Source organism: Mesoplodon bidens, assembly GCF_964165515.1.
Source record: "Mesoplodon bidens genome assembly, chromosome: 4".
In the NCBI taxonomy this organism is placed as follows: domain Eukaryota; kingdom Metazoa; phylum Chordata; class Mammalia; order Artiodactyla; family Ziphiidae; genus Mesoplodon; species Mesoplodon bidens.
The window spans coordinates 121,333,041-121,354,060 of record NC_138160.1 but is presented as its reverse complement, the minus strand read 5'-3'; the positions used below and the strand labels follow the sequence as shown (position 1 = coordinate 121,354,060).

The window sequence follows — 21,020 nt, the reverse complement described above, 5'->3', positions numbered from 1 at the left end:
TTGCAACATCGCCGCGGAGGCAGCGAGAGGGACTGACAGCGCGGTGCTGGCGCTGAGGAGCGCAGGGAGCAGTGCCGGTTCCTCCGGCCGGCGTCTGCGAGAACAGCGGCGTCCGACCCACTCGGGTTCGGGAATTCACACAGACGTGGAGCAATGCTTGTGACTCTGCGGCTCCTCAAAGTAAGTCCCCGACCGGCTTCGGGATGTGAAGCTGCCCCTCTCTGAGTCGCGACGCGACTCCCCCTCGGGCTGGGGCAAATGGTGCGCTATTTCTAGGCGCGCCTCAATGTTCCTTCCCTCTCCGTGCGCCTCCTGGAGCCGCTGCGGTGCGCCGCAGCTCCCTGACGCCCTCGGCTGGGCCGGCAAGGCGCCGGGGGTGTTCACAGCTTGGCACCGGCGTTCCCGACCCCCGGGCACTGCCAAGCACGGCTTCCCCACTCTCTACGACTCGGAAGCTCCGTGCGTGTCCCGGGAGTTTGCTTCTGGCCTGGCCTTTTTCCTCCTGCCACCACCGGCCTCGGGCGCTGTAACAGGCGGCTCTAGGCTCCGTCAGGAGCCACCTCTTGGGTCCGGCGGGCGCCCTAGCCCTGGGCGGCTCGCCCACCCCGGGCTCGCTGCCCACGGTGCCAGCTCTGCCGTAGATCTCCCCAACCCGCCGCAGCGGCCTATGCTCGACGTAGGTTTTTCTTTCCCCTTCGGAGCCGTGAGGGACTGGGTTTTCTTCCCTTCTGCCTCCCCCTCGATGGTCAGCGCGGAGCTGACCGGGACTGGGCATTTCTGCTGTCTCTCTCTCTTTGGCGAGGCGGTTCCTCGCCGTCTGACCTTTGCTCTGCTGCCGCATTTTATGCTGTGCAGCTGCCTTGCAGTTGCCTTTTCCTTCCCCGGCCTCTGCAGGGCCCGAGGCTCCTCGGCCTCCTCGTGCCTCCCTATCTCCGGGCACCGAGCTGTGCCAGGTCCCGGGGCCCCCGGGCCGCGCTGGGGCTGTGGTAGGGGCTGAAGGTGCGTTTCCATAACGCCGGGCGTGTGGGAGCTGGAGGAAGAGGCTGCGTGCGTAGGAGAGATAAGGCTCCCGCTTTCTCTCCTTCCTTCTTGGTGGTACCAGGCTTGACATCACCGAGGAGAGAGAAGGATAGAGACGGTACGTTCTGAAAATTCTGAATCGCCAAGCCTGTGGGGGCAATGAAGGGGGGTGAGGGCAAATTTGGCCAGCCAGGACAGCTGGAGCTTGGCTCCATCACTGGGACCAGGGCTTTGCCCAGTTTCCCCTCCATACAGACCATCAAAAAGCATTTAGACAGTAGCTGCTCTTGTGCAAGAAGACGGTTTCTCAATTTTCTTTGATTGGGGGCTGGGGGTTGTGGGCAGAGGAGGCAGGAGAGGCGGAAAATGGTTGCATGGCTTGATGGGCTGAGCGATGGACGGGAGAAGCTAACTGGGCTGGAGAGGCTGGATGGTGGGCAGAGGGAAGAGCTGCTGGCTGCCTCTTGCACCAGCTGCTGGATGGGTATCCATATTGCCAGGCCTGGATGAGGGCAGAAGGCTGCCTTCTGGCCCATCAAGGCTCAGAGACCACTTTCCCCCCCGCAACCCCAGCATGACTCGCGATGAAAGGAAGGTTGTGGGTTCGGTGGGGTGCCCAGACCCAGTGTGAACCCCCTCTTTCCTGTTTCCAAACCAGTGGCATGATTCTCTCCATTTTGGGGAGGGGTGAGAGCAAGTGCATCTCTGTCTGGTTAGCTGACCAAGGCTCTCCAGTCTCTCTGAGCCTCTTGGGGGATACAAAGCTGGCAGGTGAAGGCCCAGAGCATTTAGGAAATGTGGGTTTATCAATCTGTTAATAAGCTCGGTCTGGCCTGAGGCCCTACCCAATATGGCACTGGTGATTTCACAATGTTTAGAGTTCCCCCGGATCTTCATAGGAATGGAGCATAAACATCTGAAAGTTTCAGTTTTTCCCTTAGTGTGTGGGTGTGGGGAGGACTAGGAAAGGGAGGGCAGCCATTGACAATGCCCTCCCCACCCCCACCCCAGCCCTCTCTCTCTCTCCCTCTCTCTTTCTCTGTCTCCTTCTCTCTCTTTCAGCAGAAGGGTGGGAAAGAAGTTAAAGATGTGTCCAGTGTGAAATCAAATTTTCTCTCTTTCCTATAGCCCTTGGGAGGGTCCTCACTTGCCAGAAGGTTCCAGACGAATTCTATTATGAGCAGTGCACATCCTGACCAACTGAGCTGCGTGGTCACTACTGGGAAGGGGGCATTTTGGTGGCAGATTTCTGAAATCTCCTTGATGGACAAATGTTGGTCAGCTTGATGAGGAAGACGATGAGGAAGACTTTAAAAACGTCTCTTGGTTATCTTCCTTTTTAGATTCTGAACTCTAGAGTAAGTGGTCTCCTGCTCATTCCCATGACCTTTACCAAATTACCCTCTGAAATGGCAACACCTCCTTAAAGCTTTGGTAGGGCGAGGTGGGAAGAGACTGATCACATGGAATAGTATGATTCCTGGTTAAAGCAGGGCAGAGGCTGAGGGCATTTGGAGCTCGCAGATGTCATTTTTGTTTTCATCCTTCCAGAATAGGCGGAGAGACGGGCTCTTTGGAACTCCACCCCCCCCCGCCCCCACTCTGCTAAACCTGACATTGCCTCTGCCCAGAGGTTTGGCTGACTTGAAAAACCAATGAAGGCAGCCTTTCAGCGCAGAATTTGAAAGTCAGTGATTTTAAAACTAAGGGAGGAAAAAACACCCATTAACACCTCCTGAAATGGCCCTTGAGGTGTGTTGCTCTGGGGTTTAATACTTTGGTATCACCAAAGTATAAATACTTTGTGTGGGATTCTCTTCCAGTGTCTGATGCTGTTAGTCCCTTCATGTGACATCTTCCGGCCCCCACGAGCATTTTCCTTTCCCCGGGCCATCCTCTTGGGTAGGGCCCGGGTGATGGTACCAGGAGGCTTAGAAAGGAGCCCCTTCTCTTCAGAGAAGGTCAGTGTTCTTAGAAAGTTACGGCATTCAGTGTGGTTCTGCTTCCAGAGTTGTCTGTCATCTGGGCCCTACTGAGGTGGAATTTCCCTTGTGAGGAAAACCTCTGGATCTAGGGATAGAATGAAAAATTTTGGATTTAGGATGTCGACATGGCAAGAGTGGAGAAGGTTCCATCTCATGGTCAACTTGGATCTACCTGACAGAAGGGAAAGCAGTGACTCATTGGAACATATTTTTACTCTCTCAAAAGAGCCAAAGGAAGAAGGTGATGAAGGGCAACATAACCGAAGACTGTATTACCTCTTCCAGACCAAGGTAGGGGCTGGGTCAAAGCAGATGAGGGGCTAGGAAATGTGCTAAGCTTGGGCCTTAGTCTCCCCATCTGCAGAGTGGGGAGAAGAAACTCCTCCCGAGGGGCCAGGGCCAGCTGAGCAGCTAGCAAGTGTGCAGGGCTGGGGCTGTGCCCCTTGTTACTACTGGGTGCCTAGTAAGGACGGCTTGGTTGTAAGGGAGCCCCTTCCTCCACAGGAGATGTGGGGTGCTGTGTGATGTAAGAGGCGGAGGATGCTTAGCTCTCGAGGGGGCCTGGGGCCACCCTGCAGATCCGGACAGCTGACAAGGCTGGGGATGTATCCGGGACATGTGGCTGGGTTTAAGAGGCTCCACCGTTCAGCTGTGATCACGATTGTTCTTTCCAAGGACAGTTGGTGGAGGAAGCAAGGGCACCGGGGAGGGAGCACAGATGTGCTGGATCTCACGGAGGAGGGAAGGGGCCCTTCTGGGGCAGGTGGCCATTTGCAGAAAAGTGGTTTCCCTTGTCTCTTTCTGACTGGGGGGAAGGGGGAGTCACTTCCTGCCCCATCCCAGGAGTAAGCTAAAGTCTATTATTGTAAGTCCAATTCTTAGTGGAGGGTGGTGAGACAAATAAAATGATCTTGGTGTCAGTGAGAAGGGGGGTCCTCCCCTGGGTTTAGATTTCTGGTCCCCCACCCCAAACTTTGATGTGGGCCAGTGGTTCCCCAACTGTACCAGTAGTTAACAGACTTCTTCTAGCCCCATTCTTTTCTCACTCTTGACTTCTAATCCCTCTTTAAGGGGATCTGAGCAGACAACAATTCCAAAATTTGTAGCCGGTTAGAATAGCCCAGAGCCAAAGTACAGCAAGACCTCTCCCACTCACCCTAGCACTGGGGTTTTGGAGCTCAGCTGGTTGTGGAAAAAGAAGAGAAAAGGGTTGGGAACTGATAACTGGGGATGGGACAACGTGAGGAAAAGCAGCTGCTTTTGTGATCTCTGACAGGTTATGACCAGAGGTCAGCTCCTTAGTGCTAGTGGTGGGTGGCAGGGAGGAACAAGGTTTCTCAGGCAAATCCAGCTGCCTAAATGCTTTATTTGCAGCAGAGATTGTCTCCCTCAGTGGGGTGTAGGGAAGGCAAGTTCCTGGCTTCCCTCATCCCCCTTCCCCCCCCCTTTAAAAAGTCTTTTTGAAGCAATAAGTCATTATTTAGTTGGAGCTTAATGAACTAAACTGGAGTGTTGTACCAAAGAACCCAAGCGAGAGTGGTAGATACTGGTGGGCGGGCTCTCATGAAGCCTAGAGACCTTTTTCTCTGAGCTGTTAAAGGCTTAAACAGCCTTCCCTGAAGGCACCTGCTGGGACTGAATGGGGCAGTGCAGAAACTGCCCTTTCATTCAGAGCCCCTTGCCAGTTTGGCATTAGCTGACCTGTAGTTTTCAAAGTACAACTGTCAGGTTTTCCTAATATTTCCCAACTCCTCTCCCTGGGATAAGTCCAGGGGAACGGGTGGATGGGTGGAACAGACATTTAACATGCCTCTTGATTCTTTCCAGCCAGCCTGCATTGAGCTGTCTGCCACCTTGATGCTCAGCCCCTCCCCACAGGTACACATGCAGTGTCAGGCTCACAGACGAAGCCGCAAATACAGGGCAGTGTGCTCTGGGTTTTTCGATATCCTGCTGATTCAGTATTCTAGGACTCTCTTCTTCTGCCTTCCTTTTACCCTAGCTCCTCCTTCCCTTCCCCACAGCCCTGGACCAGGAAGCCGCATCCATGAACGTGCCCTAGGGACCCTTAAGTTCAGCTTTATAGGTGGGAGGAGATGGGATTCCCGCCCACTCTAGACTTTCCTTTTAGGGACTTTGTGGTGAGATCCTACAAATGAGACCCATTTGAGCTTATGAAAACTCTTAGAAAAATGGGGGTGTGTGAGGTGACAAAAGGGATGCCAAAGAAAATGGAAGTGAAGATGTCTTGCGCTCTGACCCTTCCTTTAATGACAGATTTCAACCCCCCAGCCTCTGCTTTCCACACTGAAAATTCCCCTAAGTGGGGGCCAGTCTGATGTCAGCCCTGTCTGGCTTCCTTTCCAGGCTGGTTGGGTAAGAACCCGAAGATGGCCGGATGAGGTTCCCTGAGGGCTGGTGGCAGACCTGGGAGACTGGCGGAGTTCATGACTATAAGAGAGAAGGGTGCTTCCGTGCCCTTCCATGAAAACCCAGAAGTTATTGCAAGTCAGGGTCGCAGGGCTGAAGTTGCAGCCTCTGGAGCCTCTGCTACCTGGGTTCGAATCCTGCCCTGACCACTTGCCCGCTCTATGACCCTTTGTTCTTCCACTTCTTCCTCTGCAAAATGGGTGTTATCCTCCAAAGTGATGGTGAGGATTGAAGGAGAAAATCATTGAGTATTTAGCACAGAGCTTGACACCAAGAAATGTTTCATAAATGCTTGCTCCTCCCCTAATTATTAATTATTATTAGAAGGTTGGAATGGAGGTAAAAGTTTCCCTTCCTCATGCTAATCCATAAGGCTGCCACCTAAAATTTGATAGAGGTGCTTCTCTGGCTGAGTGGACTGCTGGCTTTGTTTCTCAGTCCACAGTCTTCCAAATTGGCCATGAGTCTCCCAAACAGCATAAATGAGGCAAAGCCTCCTCTCTCCTATTTGTATTATAAATCTCTTCCTTCCTTGCAGGGGAAGCAGAGTACATACTAAACTGCACTTAAGTTCGGCAGCGTTGCTCAGACTGGAGGGTGGGTGTGTCGCAGTGAGTAGAGATCAATCTTCTAAGCCGAGGACTTGGGGGGTTTTGAGACACCATTTAGCTGTGTTGAGGGGTTATCAAACAGGCTATCGGGAAGTTGTTTTTCTTGTCAGCCAAATGAATTCCACCCTCCTGCGGAGGGTCCCGGCTAATTGGGAGGTGAGGCCATGAAGCCTGAAAAGGTTGGAGTGGTACAACTGAGCCCCCGGTGGCCGGAAGGCATCTTCCATCAGGGTTATGATAGGGAAGATGCATTTTAGAATATGCCTGCTGGAGCCATCTTGGATACAGCATGTCCCAAGAGAGCTGAGTCATCGTGGACTGAGCTCCCACCCCCATGTCTGGCCCTGAGTGCAGGCCCAGATGTTGACAGCTGCCTCTGGAGGGTGATGGGAGCCTGCTAATGCCAATATCTCCATCGCCTGCAGGCGCTGCTCCCACCCTGGCTTCCTGGTGGGACTTTTCCATGGGACTTTTTCCATGAATCTGCCTTGTGATTCCAGGGCCTATTAAAATCCCCAAGCATTGCCCATGCCTTTTGCTTCCTCCATAGAAAGTGTGCCCGTTCTTATAGAACCCCAGGAATAGAATCAGGGGAAGGAGAGTGGATAAACAGTATAGGGGAGGGGGAGTACCCACAGCATGGCCAGTCCCAATCCTAGTCCTAAGAGGCAAAAAGCCCAACTACATGGGACAATACAACCTTCAAACTACCACTGACATTTTGTTGGCAGGACCCTGAGTATTTGTGACCTGAGCTTCTGGAATAAGGGAATCACGTTGTCTTTGTCCTGGTTGGGGGTTCTGGCTGAGGCGCCTCTTGGCTGGCACCAGAGTCATCTCCTGTGCCTCTGTCAGCACTTTCCATTCTTCTGCCTAGTCACACCTTTTCCTCCAGGCAAAGGTCTGGGACCTGGGGCTCCTAACCTTCTTCTCTTGACCCCAAACCCACTTATTCTAGAAGCAAGGCTTTGGAGTGCCTGCAAAGAATAAAGTGGGCTGAGGTAGCGTCCCCTGAAGTTCTGCCCCATGGCCATCTTGATCCTTGGCAAAACTTCTCTCTCTGAATGCTTTAACTAACATCCCCCCCATCCAGCCCTGACCCCAGGATCCCCAAAGGAGTCTGCCTTGGCAGATACTATCTTAAGTTAGACACTTAAGTCTAACTCTGCCATGGGGAAGTCTCCTCTTTGAAGACGATGCTCTCCTGACATGTTGAGGGAACACAGAGGCAGGAGGCAGGCTACCTCTAGGCAGACATCCTCTGAGATGGGAGAAACTATGCACAGAAATCTCTCTTAAGTAGATAGGACCGTGGGAGCAAAGCCCTTGTTCATGAGCCCATAGTTCATGCCTTTGCGAAGGGGAAATATCAGTTGACTGAGCAATGAACCTTGCAGAAAAGACTTACTGCTTTTTTTTTTTTGCAGTATACAGATGAGAACCCTGTGGATAAGCTCCCATTCATCTACTTCATGAACTTCGCATCTAGACCTAGCTCTATATTTCAGACAGGCTGGAAAGCATCTAAGGAGGCCCTTCCCCAATTTAACCACTTCTGATCAAACTGTTGTCTCCAAGCAGGGGAAGTATAATACAGAGGTGCCCTGAATGCCTTTTTTTTCTCTCTTCATTCTTTACTATAGACATTGATAAGTATGGATGTGTCACTCGGGGCAGGTGTCATTCTCCTGTGATTGGAATACTGGGATGACCAGCTGTGTCCCAAGTCTGGAGGGATACAGGGTTAGAACTGGAAGGGAAACCTATCCACATCCCCTTCTTAGGCATCACCTTTGAGGCAAGGTGAACCTAATAACAGAGGTACAGGGTCAGCTCTCCAAATTAGAACATCATTAGCATCTTGAAAAAGCATTTACCGAAAACCCATCCCATAGCACGTTAATCCAATGGTCTTTTTTTTTTCCCCCCCAAAGGTGGTTATCTTCCCCTTTTATCCGAACCCTGGCTATCTGTTCTGTCCCCCACTCCCAAGCTCGGTGGAATCTTCCCAGAGTCTACTCTTTCTCTGGGATTCCAAATCGTGCCCCTTGGGCAGAGGTCTTGGCCTCTGTTGCTATTTCTTTAAATTGATCTCTAGCCGAATTCTGAATGTAAAGGTCAGCAGGCGAGGAAATGGCACTTCTAATAGAAAACAATGTGCACTTTCTAAATTTGAACCAAGCCGTTTCCGCTCTTTGATTTAAGTGACTTCCTGGGGTTCCGTGTCAGGCACTGCAGTTGAATCTCTGGCCGGATTCCAACTTAAAATTGCACTCTCTCGGTGAAATTAGAAACTGATCCAGGGTTGGCTTAGCTATTCTAGTAAATAGCATTTAGGCTGAATGTTCAGCTCAGCACTTGGCAATGGGTGATGTGAGTGCCCCTCGGGAGGATTTCCCATCCAAGTTGTCAGAGGTGCACCTACCCAGGGGTTATTAGCCACTAGATGTTGCTGCTCTTAGAAGTAGTGGTAATAAGTTAATGTCCTGGATGTGCAGGCATCAGATACAGCTCTTCCTTCTCTTGTGATTATCTGAAATAAAGGCTTTTGTTTATCCAGCTGATAAACTACATGGGAGCATACAGGGACTGTCTGTCATGGTCACCACATCCTCAGCACTCAGCACAACGCTTGGTACTTATTAGTCGTACTTATTAGTGCTCAGGAAATCTAAACTGTTGCTCTCTGGGATGGTGATAAATTAGAGTATGTGCTGTGTGTCAGGCAAAATGCTAGGTCCTAGATACGCATTTTCTCATTTAGTCCTCACAAGAACCCATTTTACAAATGAAAATACTAAGGCATAGAGGTTAAAGAACCTCATTCACAGTAACACTGCTAGGCAGAGGTGAGAATTTGAACTTGGATCTGATTCCGGAGCCTGTGTTTATAACTGCTAAGCTGTATCTGTCTTAAATCAGGAGCATGTTTCATGGGGGTTATAAGAATGAACTCTGACGGCACAGGTTTGAGCCCTAGTTCTGCTACTGATGGTTTTGTGTGACTGTGGACAAGTTACTCTGAACATTAGTTTCCTGTAACTAGAAAAGGGATAATAATAGTAGTTACATTTTAGGTTTATTGTGAAGAGTCAATGACGTAATAAATATGGTGCTTAGAAGAGTCCCTGGCACATAGTAAGTACTAAATAAGTTATTTCTACCACTTACTATTGTTGTTGCTGTCATTATTAATCATCTAAGCCATAATGCTGGAGAGTCCACCAAAGGAATTCCAGTTCCCATTTCATTTGGGCTCCCAAGGACCTGACGGGGGGTGGGGGTGGGGGTGTTAACAGGCCACATACTGATGCCTGGAATCCATTCTCTCTTCCGCCCCCGACTCCAGGGCCCCTAGAAGCCTGTTTCTCTGCACAGCCCAGGACCTCTGGCCCCATGGAGCCCCCGATCCCACAGAGTGTCCCCTTGACTCCCAGCTCAGTCATGGTCCAGCCCCTTCTGGACAGCCGTATGGCCCACGGCCGGCTCCAGCACCCCCTCACCATTCTCCCCATCGACCAGATGAAGACCAGCCACGTGGAGAACGACTACATCGACAATCCTGGCCTGGCACCTCCCACCGGCCCCAAGCGGACCCGGGGTGGAGCCCCAGAGCTGGCCCTGACACCCGCCCGCTGTGACCAGGACATCACCCACCACTGGATCTCCTTCAGCGGGCGCCCCAGCTCTGTGAGCAGCAGCAGCAGTACGTCCTCTGACCAGCGCCTCTTAGACCACATGGCACCCCCGCCCGTGGCTGACCAGGCCTCCCCGAGGGCCGTGCGCATCCAGCCCAAGGCCATCCACTGCAAGCCACTGGACCTCAAGGGCCCGGCCGTCCCCCCAGAGCTGGACAAGCACTTCTTGCTGTGCGAGGCCTGCGGGAAGTGTAAGTGCAAGGAGTGCGCGTCCCCCCGGACGTTGCCCTCCTGCTGGGTCTGCAACCAGGAGTGCCTGTGCTCCGCCCAGACGCTGGTCAACTATGGCACCTGCATGTGCCTGGTGCAGGGCGTCTTCTACCACTGCACCAACGAGGACGATGAGGGCTCCTGCGCCGACCACCCCTGCTCCTGCTCGCGCTCAAACTGCTGCGCCCGCTGGTCCTTCATGGGCGCCCTCTCCCTGGTGCTGCCCTGCCTGCTCTGCTACCTGCCCGCCACCGGCTGCGTGAAGCTGGCCCAGCGCGGCTATGACCGCCTGCGCCGCCCCGGATGCCGCTGCAAGCACACGAACAGCGTCATCTGCAAGGCAGCCGCCGGGGACGCCAAGGCCAGCAGACCCGACAAGCCTTTCTGACACCTCGGGTCAAGTCCCGGCGCTTCCCCCTGGAAACTTGGTTCCCTTCTCACACCTGAGAGGGGACCACCACAGCGAGGCCAGAGGTTTTAGCATCCTCAGGCTGACCCTGCCAGTCTGCCCACACTCCCTACCCCCAGCTTCTGAAGAAACAGAGACCACAATCACCCATCCTTCTCTTCCCCAAAAGGATGAAGAAGCACTTTGGGGGTTTTTTTTTTGTCTTTTTTTTTTCAGGGTCCTGGAACTTTGTGTGAAACAGATAGTGGCAGGGGCGTGGTGTGGTTTGGGGGCGATTTTTCTTTTTCAGAAGATGGAACACAGATGTGGACACATATCCGGAAGTTGCAGCTGCTTGAATGCCTTCCCAGCCCTCCTCCTCCCTCCCTCTCTCCCCGCTCTTTTGCATTCTCTCTGGCTGCCTGGGAGGAATCGGTAACTGAGCGGCCAGGGGACCTTGGAAGAAGACCTTTGGAGTTTTGCTGTCTATACCTTCTCCCAGCCTCTACCCCGGTTTGCCCCGACATTTTGGGGAAGGTGTAGACCCTGGCGATCCCTGTTGTATATATGTGGGAGCCCCCCCCCCCCGCCTCGTTCCTCGCTCTGGCCGGAGCCACGGATGGATTTAGGAACCACTGCACAGTACCTTTTCTCCCTTCCAGCTTCCTCACTAACTCTTGGGGGTGTTCCACTCATAACACCGTCCTTCGGCTCTTACTGGGTCACAGACTCACCCGCCCGCTACGTGTCCCAAGTTCTCTCTACTCAGATCTTTTCCAGAAACTTTATGGGTAGAGAAGGCCAGGGCGGCAAATTCGAGACCAAATAGCATTTTGCCAATGAGTCTGAGGCTGTGGTCTCTGGATCCAGTCATTATGTTTTTATAGAATCATTAAACCAGATGCTAACGGTGTTTTAAGAAATAATAGTAAAACACTTGCTTCCTTTTGGGCCACCCCCAGGAAGGGCTGATTTCAAAATCTGGGGGGCGAGCAACCTCAAGGAACACAACCCCCCTCCCCACCAAGAAGAGGATTTTAACAGCAAAGAAGAGAGGCAGCACCTCCCATTGGCAGAGTGAGAGTTGAGGCGAGCTGGGGGCGGGTTTCTTCTCTCTTGATTCTGCTGCTTGCTGTCATAGCCTTTTGTGTACAGTGTCTGTATCTTTAATGTAAATAGATGATGAAAAAAGAGTCTATTTTAGTGTTAGAAAGCCCTGGCGGGGGAGTCAGAAGAATGCGGGTGGGGGAAAGATTCTCCGGGGGCTTTTGGGATTGAGCCCTGCTTCTGTGCATGGCTACATGAGCCCCTCCCAACAGCCCCCAAAGACGTAGCAACTCTTTCTCTCAAGGTGCTAAAGGACTCAGAAAGTGCAGCTCGTCCGGTGGGTAGGTACTTGTTGCATGCAAAAGCTGTAGTGTGTCCGGTCCTTCCTCCCTAGCTATTGTGCGGGGTTTTTGCTTAGTGTGGTATTTTGTGCCTCCCTCTCTTTCCCCCCATGAGAGGAAATAGTCTGGGTCAGAAAAGCTACCCCAGGTGATATTGGAAGTGCACTAGGCACAGCATTTGTAGCATTTCCAGTTTGTTCTGTAGGAACAGAACAGCCTCCAGGAAGGAGGCAAGGAGGCAGGTAGCTGTGATGGTCATGCACCCAGTGCTTCTCAAGGACTTTTTTTTTTTCCTTCTTGAAGACTAGTAGTAACATCTTATGTTTTAGAATAAGTTAATTGTAACCGTAGGTATTTATTGACTGGTGGAAAGGAGGGGAGGGTCTTATTATTTTAGGCTTTATTTATATAACATATGCTGGCTTGTAAAAGGCAAATATGAAATACTGCATCTGCGTTTTCTAAGGCTGATTCCTGTAGCTACCTTTGCCACAGTCGTGATGGATGTATGGATGTTCTTGCACAAATCAGAGGGAATGGTAGAAAAAACACATTCAGCCAACCACTTATCCTAATTGAATGTATCAGATGTGTACTGAAGGGACTGGAGATGTTTTCCTCAGAACAGGTGTGCAGAGGTTACCCCTAAAAAGAGGGCACACGTCCTCTCTTGGTGAGACCTCAGAACTTTTCCCAAAGCCCCTCCCTCAAATGTCTCCATGGGAAACTTGACCCAGTGGCAAGTTGCACTTTGGTGATCTTTGGAGTTCTACACGCCCATTCTGTGGAGAATTGATTTACATAAGCTGTGCATACACACACACACACACATACATACATACATACATACATACATTTATCCCTACTCCACCGTCTCTACCTACATAGACCCTGTTACCTGGCAAACAGCCTCCTGAACCCTGACTTTTTGTGTATATAGTTATAAACATGAATTTTTCTGGGTTTTGGCTTTCTTTTTTCCCTTCCCCCTGTTTTGGCTTGTTCTTTTTGGTTTGCATCTACCCTGCTAGATGGATGTCTGCAGAACTCTCTGTGTCCTGTGTGCTCAGCTTCGGTTCACCCAACTTTGTTGCATAGCTGTCCCTCAGCATGTTTTTCTTGGCAAAAAGAAAAAATAAAACTGGCTTGCCCATGGCCCCTGGGGGCCAGTCAAGGGCCACTGAGGGACCAAGCTTTCGGAAACACGACACATTTCTGTGGCTGCTTCTGGCTGGTTGCGTGTCCTGTCACCAATGGCTTGCTTGGCTGGATTATGTCTCGTGTTGACCTTTTTTTGAAAAGTGCCAGCTACTTCCCACTTCTGTTCGACCTGGGGTGGCTGGTGGTTCTGCCTGGAACTGGGGGTGGGATCCACAAACCTGGGTCCAGGATGCTTGTCCTAAGGGGCCAAGGCTGCTCCCCCTCAAGGGTGGGTTTGTGAAGGCCCAACACTCCAGCCGGCACCCTGGGAACTGGGTCTACGAGAGCCCAGCCCTCGCAGGTAGATGATGGGGTACAACCAAGGCTCCTGAAGGTCCCTGGCTGGGAGGAGTCAAGGCCAGTCCCTGCTATTGATATGGGCCCTTCACAGCTGACCGAGATGGAAGACCATCACGTGATGCACCTGGTTCTTTCCGCGTTCTGGAGTCTGCGTGCATCCCTGTTGGGCATCGAGCGAGGCCCAGTTAGATTATGATGAGTCCAAGTGTGGAAAGTGTGGGCTGGGACCAGCATCCAGATCCCGTCACCTTCATGGTCTCTGTGCTGCCCCAGGAGATGTCCGGTGGGGTGTAGGCAGCACAACTTGGCACCGTGCAAGTCACTAGGGCATCCCGCAGACTTCACTGGCCTTCTGGTTCATGCCTTCAGGAAGCATTTTCATGCCCTCTGCTTACTGTGACAGGTGATGACAAATCTTACGCTGCCATTTTTTGCTGTGGGTAACTGTGGTGTCTTATCTTGCTTTCTGTTCTCACTGCCCCACGGTTTGGTTTCATGTTACAAACAGAAAAGCTGTTCAAGGGTCCCACCCTGGCACATTTTCCCTCTTCACTGTAACCCCTTCTCACCCCACATCAAAAGTTACCACAGAAGGTTTCCTTTGTATAGAATATTTATTTTGAAGCTCTATTTTAATAGTATTTATTTTAGAAAGTCTACTATTGTAAGAGTTCTTCTGTTTGTGAAGAAAAAGCAAGTTAAAAACTGAATGTACTGATCTAGAAAATATATATAAATATATATTGTTAAATATACACAGGACTGCCGTTTCTCTGTGTGTCTTGTGTGTTCACACTCCCAACATCTTCACCCAGCAAGGTGCCTCGTTTGTCAAAGAACAAATGGAAATGAGTAGCCAAGCTCTGGCAGACAAAGAGGCAGGAGAGGGCTCCTGGCCTTTGTCCTGCCTCTAGGATGACCTGAGAGTCGGTGGAGGAAAGCTTCACTTTCTTATGAAGCTGAATCCTGCCAGGTGCTAAATCCTCTGGCAAGCCCTCCTCCTACACGAGGGTGCATTGATAACAGATGGACAGCAAAACTGGGAAGTGGGAGAGGTTCATCTGACCTGCCCATTTGACAAAAATTCTGCAACTCTCCTTTTAGCCTTGGTGCCCCCAAGCAGATTTTCATGTACCTACACCTACAGGCTTACAGAAGGCAAATACAAAAGCCCTTGGCAGTTTCCTTATTTTCACTAGATTGGTGCATATTGCACAAAACCCGTTCCCTCTGACCTCTAAAGACTTGCATCTATTACATGACTTGCCTCCGCCTTTCCAGTGCACCTTCCATTTATCTATCCCTCTATCTCCCCACCATGCAGCCACTTCTCAGATGATCTATTTTCGATTCATATGCCAATCACAAGGAACGTTGGGCTTTTATGTGAACACATACCTCTTGTTTGCTGAAAGAGGAATTGAGAAATAGACATTTTTCTGTTACCAGTAAGTGGGGTCCGACAGCCAGCAATGGTGGGGGGAAGGGGCTGGAGGGAGAGGTGAGATCAGGAGCCCTGGGTCCAGGTCTGGTTTTCTCTGGGGTCACTGGTTATGGCGTCTTCCAAGTCGTTGTGAAAGCCTCGGGGTCCTCTTCGAGACCTCCAAAGCCATTGCATTCCAAGGATTCCCTGGTCACTGTCCAAGAAGGCACAAAAGGTGTCCTTCCTCATTGTGGTCTTGTCTGCTTCTTCTCGGCCTGACCTTGTGGCTTGTCCCTCTTCTGCGTGATGGCGTCTCCCTTTGCTGACAAGGTAACTAACTGACACTTGGAGGTGGTTATTTTTTTTCCTTGGCTCAGTCCCAGATACTGTACCAGGCTTTAAGTCTTGGGTGTCCTGATAGGTGGGGACATGGGTCAGGCCTGTCCCTGGTTTTACTTTTTTTCTAGTGCTTAGACTCACCCAAATACTCTTGAGGAGATGGGAGCTAAACAAATGTGAGCTTGTTTTTTAAAATACAGTGTCCAGAGCAAAAGTTCCACATGTGCCTCCATTGTCTTTCTTTCTTTGACTGGCCCTGTTCCTCTTTGTTCCCAGTTATGAAATGACTTAGGTGGCTTAGCATGTAGTGAATGGTTCCTTTTTGCCAGGCACTGAACACACTTGGCCGAAAACCATTGTTAGTTACCTCTTAGAGATGCAGAAATTGAGGGTCAGAGGAGGTGTTACATGCCTGCTAGTTACATGGTTGAAGGGTAGACGGGAAAATGGAAAGTTGAAGGTTTAGCAACTTAATTTGGGGAAGAAGCACAGGATGGAATAAAAAGACTACCCAGTGATAGAATTTTTTTTTAAAAAGGGAAGAAGAAGAATTTCAACCCGCTCCACACCCATAACCACACACCTCCTATGAGGGCACCACAAGCCTGATGCTCATCCAACAAAGAGAGAAGAGTGGGGGCAAGCTGGGGGGAGGTCCCAGCTCTGATGGCAGACAACCAGAACCCCTTGGGCAACTTTGTCATCAGGCCAGGAGGCCCCCAGCCCCTTCTGCAGCTCCCCAGCTGGCCCCTGCACCCTGCTGAATCTGCACCTTGAAATGAGCTCAACTTCCCAAAGTTCGTTTGTGAGCTCATCGAATGCACCCCGGCAGACAGCTCCGTGATGGAGGTGTGTGCCAGATGAAAGCTGAGAGGACATTTTTAAGAGTCTTAAGTTTATTCATCAGAACTTTAATAAAACAATATGTCCATGGCCTGGGGCAGGTATAATTTTCATAATTTATGGGTCTCTGAGACAGGAAGAGAGCTCAGGGTTTTATTGTGTTTTGCACGATAAATGGCATTCCAATTGTCTACATGATGTTCCTTAAGGACTGTTGTCTGGCAGGAACACAGGCCTTCTGGAGCCCACCTGGGCCTCAAGGCCTGAGGCAAGGGATAATTATGAATACATCTGTATCTTTTAAGCAGGAGATGATTGAAAAACTCCCTAGTTTCCTTCTGTCATTAGAAGACACTTCCTATGCCGACACCTATATTAACATTTAACTGTTGCAAGGGTTGGAACCCTCCCTGCTTCCTTCCTCCCCCACCTTCTTTCTCCCTTGGGTCTGGCCTCTTTCTTTCCTGTACCTGAAGAGACTACGGTAACCAGTCTCCTGACTGGCTCCACACCCACTGGGCGTGGTGAGGGAGGGAGTGGCTTCGGACTCTGAACAGAAAATCCACCCATGACAAAGCAAGGGAAGAGCTTCAGGTGATTCTCTGTTGGAGTCAGTAGTTGGAATACCTGCAGTACTCTAGAAAGCCTTCACAGAGTAACAGAGGTCAAGTGGCCTTAGGAGACCATTACGAAAGCTACTGCTTCTGAGCAAAGACACTGCATTATCATTGACAATCTTGAAAACAATCAGATTAGGTTGATATAATCAGTCTCATTTTATAGAGGAGAAACCCCCTTCCAGGCTCAGAGAGGGTAAGTCACTCACCCAAGGCCACACAGCTGATAAGTGGTGGACCTTCCTCCACAGCTTGTGTACTGCATGCTAAAGTCCTATTCTAACTTTCAGACCCGATCCAAAGATCACCTCCCCTGGGATGCCCCCTAGTGCTTCTGTAGAAATCAGTAGAGTAGGTGATCTTTAAACAATACATAGACTGATTGGGATGGGACTGGAACCCGGGTATAAGCACCGCTTCACAGCACCCCATATGAAATATTGGGGCCCCATCCTCAAACTGATCTCAGGAAGGATGCTGCGTTACCCCATGACATTGTAACAACCCTCCCTACGTTGCTCTTGGCCAGCCTTCCTCATTTCCTCTGCAATTGAAAGAGGAATTGCTTCCCCAGACGTGTGGAATTATTTGGACTGTGGTGGCCAGAGACAAGAATCTTAACAGGGGAGAGGGGGAGCTTAACCCAGCTAAATCAGAAGTGTAGTCTGGTGGCTTGTGGGTGTGTGGGGCGGCAGAACTGCTCCAGGAGAGACGCACACACAAGGTTTAAGGGAGAAGGTCCCCCTCTGGGCTTCCAGAGGCAAAGTACAAAGAGGGCACAGACCAGGGCCACAGCAGCCCGGGTGGAGTGGAAGGCAGCAGGGCTAGGGTCTGGGGACCCCCATGTTTATAAGCTGAGTTCCTCCCAACCCCCCAGGCTACTGCTTGACCAGTTTCCAGGCAATGCTCCAGCCAGCCCTGCATTACCAAGGCTCTCTGAGGTGGCGGATCTAATCGGATTAAAGAACTAGTGTCCATCCAGACGGAGCCATTTCCCAGAGAGTGGGCACAGCCAGGGCCCTGGGCCTCACTGAGCAGTGACCGCCACTTCCGCAGGCCTCTCCTCTCAGGGCCATGTGCTGGGAAGAGCAACTGAGCCTTATGGTCCCAATGCCCAGGGCCCTGCTCTGCCACCTTCTCTAGTGTGACCTCGGGAGGGTCACTGCCTTTCTAACAGCAGTTGGAGGATTCGACAGTGGCTGTGTGCAGCACTGATAAACGTTGTTACCAATATCTTAGAGGTGAAAACATGTCTCACAGAACAGCAGAGAATAGAAGAACTCAGTCTCCTTTCCTCTTGGCCTCAGTTTCTCCGTCTTTAGCCTGGAAGTGTGGACCACGTAGGCAAGACACCACAGACTACAGCCCACAGTGTTTTCAAAAACTGTTGGTTGTTCTTTGAAAATGAAGAGGTTTCCAAGCCCAGATCTAAAACTTCTCATGAAAAATAAAAAGCGCTGGCAGGGGACTTCCCTGGTGGTGTGCTGGTTAAGAATCTGCCTGCCAATGCAGGGGACATAGGTTCAAGCCCTGGTACGGGAAGATCCCACATGCCACGGAGCAACTAAGCCCATGCGCCACAACTAGTGAGCCTGCGCTCTAGAGCTCTGGAGCCACAACTACTGAGGCTGTGTGCCACAACTATTGAAGCCCGCACGCCTAGAGCCCGTGCTCTGCACACAACAAGAGAAGCCACCGCCTGAGAAGCCCGTGCACCACAACGAAGAGTAACCCCCGCTCGCCGCAACTAGAGAAAGCCCACGCACAGCAACAAAGACCCAACACAGCAAAAAAAAAAAAGTAAATAAATGAATAAATAATAAATTAATAAATTAATTTTAAAAAAAAGCGCTGGCTGCTCTGGGCTCCCCATTGCAGCAAATGGTCAGAGCTGAAAGGCAACTAATGGCGTTTTGCTAACAGGGCAGGGTCCCCTCACTCTCACATAGTATCCCCCCGACCCCAGTTCACTGCCCGAGTCCCCTGGGCTGAGCGCCGGCTGGCATTAATCATGGTGTTTGTACCTTGATGTCCCTTAGCCCAGTCTGCTTCTCTTTTTTACATCATCTGCCTGCTCTCTGCTCCTGACACCAGCTGGTGTCAAGTCTGACTGGTCTCCTTGGGCAGTTAAACCCAAAACAGGATGTCCCAACCCCCATCTAGAGGGCTTCCTAAGGATGCCCACCTTGTAGGCATGTCACTCAGGCACAGGTGCCAGAGTCATAATCCCAGAGAGGACATCTGAGGTCATGGAAGCCAGTGGTTCTTAGCCTAGGATTTGGGGGTAGGGGCGTGGGGTAGAGGGAGCCCTTTGACACTGTAGATAAATTTCTGTGTGTTTGTGCTTTTTGTCTGAGAGACACTTTCCAGATTCTCAGAGGGGTATGTGACCCATCAAAATGTGAAGAATCACTGGTCCAATCCACTCACCTCTATCATATGGACGGGAAGGTGAGGCCCTGAAAGCAGCTTGTCCAAGTCACGCAATGGGTTGGCTGCAACGCCAAGAAGAGGAGCCAGGCTTTCTGTCTCTCTAGGAAACTGTGGTTTTCAAGCACTTGTGAGCCAATCTAGTGTCTCCTACCAAAGATTCCCCAAAAGTGACATCAACAGTAATGATGCTACCAGCAACCCCCTCCCCCCTCAGTCTCGACTCAGTTCTCTCTGATCTTTACTGGGCTCCTTCCTGCCCTCCTGCAACATGTTGTGATGACCTGTTCACACCTGTCCGTTCACAGCCTGTCTGTTCCCCCGCTAGAGATGAGCCCTTGTTCTGAGGCTTCTTGTTCATGATTTCAGGGCTGCCTGGCCTTTGTCACGGCGCACACAGAAGCTTTCCACTGCGGTAAACCCGCAGGTCACTTGCCAGCGACGGGCAGCACTCCAGGGTCCGGGCCTCTGTCCTCTCCCAGCCACACCCACTGCCCTGAGCATGGGGATCAGTATTTCCATATACACTACGCCCCTTGGGAAGCTTCCAGCACAGCATCTGGCATGTGAGTGGCAGTCAATAAATATTTGTTAAACATGTTAATTAATTAATGATATACCGAGAGGAGAGTCCAAGGGGAAGGGACAAGTGGCCTCAGACTTTATTTCTGTCCTAAAGCTAGCCATGTGAGAGGATGTTGCATTTCCACCACGTGATCAGAATGATGTAAACAATAGGACCAGCTTCTACCTCGTGTGACTGGCACTTGAGTATTTAAAGCCTGGTGCCAACCGAGTGCTTTTGATCCATTATTTCCTTTCATCCTCACTCGGTGGCTGTACCCATTTTACAGATGAAGAAACCGAGGCTCTAGAAGGTGAAGTCATATGCCCAAGGTCACACAAGCCTGACTACAGAGCCTCTGCTTTCCTACCTGTGCTCCCACCCCTGGACACTGGGAAGAGGCAAAGCAAGGTGTCTGGCTAGCCAATTATGGGGATGGCTGATGTGTGGGAAGAGGCCTGAGCCCTGGCTACAGAGGAGGAAGAGCTGTCTGCATTGCTGTAGAAGCACTCGCGGAATGCAAAGATCTTGGGGGCCAGTAGAATATGCAGAACTGAATCTGGCCAATTCCCAGCCCTCTGTTCCCTTCACCACTTGCCTGTGACAGAACATCCCCAAGGAGGAAAAAAGGAAGTCAGTTTAGGAACATATGTTATTTGGTTCTCCTGGCCCTCCTAGAAGAGGTATGGTTACCAGAAGCATTAATTAAGGGTCAGTACTGAATATTCACCACTCAGACCAGGCCAGCATGAGAGCTATTACCGATCAGCTTCAGGGAAAAAAATCAGGGTGGTATTTAATTTTTAAAAATAATTTAAAAAGTCAAATTATAACAGGAATGTTGCAAAAAAGAAAACAACAGGGGAAAAAAAAAAACTCCCCACCATATTCCCAGCCTCAGTTTAACATTTTGCTATATACCATTCGTTCATTTAACAAATTGTGAGTGTCTACTACGTGCTAGGGACTGTCCTTCCACCTTTAAAGCCATACATGGGATCACACTGCACAAAGCTGTTCCTGCAAAATGCTTTTTTCACTCAACAACACACCTGGACTTTCTTCCATACCTCCGTCACTCCACTTTCTCCTTTTTAATAGCTGGTGCTGCGTGTTATTTTGTTTTATGCCTCATAGGCTCCTCTTCCCACCTCCCCTTTGATATACTCTGCTCTCCACACCGAGCCACCAACCTCAGCTAAACCACACTAGACACACCCTGTGCTCACCCTGCCCAAGGAGGTCACTGGTCAGAAACAGGAGCCTCGCTGGGCCGTGACTGTGTGTGTGATGGGGCAAGGTGGGTGGCAGGGCTGCACACAGGGCAGCCCATTGGGGCCAACACTGGGGGACACAGGAAATTCCTCTCTCCCCAGAACTGCCAAGTGGAACATCTCCGACAGGGCAAAATCCTAGGTAGTGCAGCATTCACCTTAAGGATGACCATGAAAATAAACAGGAGGGAACAGGAGGGAAAGTGAAAGGCAGTTAGTTGTCTTTAAGATACACAGCTTTCACTGGGCTGGCAGCTCCAGGTCTGCACTACTTAGAGGTGTGTATTCCACAGTGACCA

At 50.8% G+C, this 21,020-nt stretch overlaps 1 protein-coding gene across 9 annotated transcripts; it reads left to right on the top strand.

Moving 5' to 3' along the window:
• Position 1: 1 nt before the first annotated feature.
• SPRY4 (sprouty RTK signaling antagonist 4) lies at positions 2–13,985 on the top strand. Of its 9 annotated transcripts, none has more exons than XM_081232459.1 (4): positions 2–180; positions 5,373–5,563; positions 9,124–9,184; positions 9,396–13,985. In XM_081232459.1, the coding sequence occupies exon 4, from the start codon at positions 9,443–9,445 to the stop codon at positions 10,340–10,342; it is 900 nt and encodes a 299-aa protein (XP_081088585.1). In that variant the 5' UTR covers positions 2–180; positions 5,373–5,563; positions 9,124–9,184; positions 9,396–9,442; the 3' UTR covers positions 10,343–13,985. The 9 variants fall into 9 exon arrangements, with proteins under 9 accessions (XP_081088585.1, XP_081088582.1, XP_081088581.1 ...); XM_081232456.1 differs by having other exon boundaries at positions 7,474–9,184; XM_081232455.1 differs by having other exon boundaries at positions 5,974–9,184.
• The last annotated feature ends 7,035 nt before the right edge of the window (positions 13,986–21,020 follow it).

Bases quoted from the DNA above. Each gene is read 5' to 3' on its own strand.
- SPRY4 (XM_081232452.1), top strand. From the start codon at position 5,632: ATGGGTGTTATCCTCCAAAGTGATG. The intron at 5,657-9,395 runs GTGAGGATTGAA...CCCCGACTCCAG, and splicing joins TGTTATCCTCCAAAGTGATG to GGCCCCTAGAAGCCTGTTTC.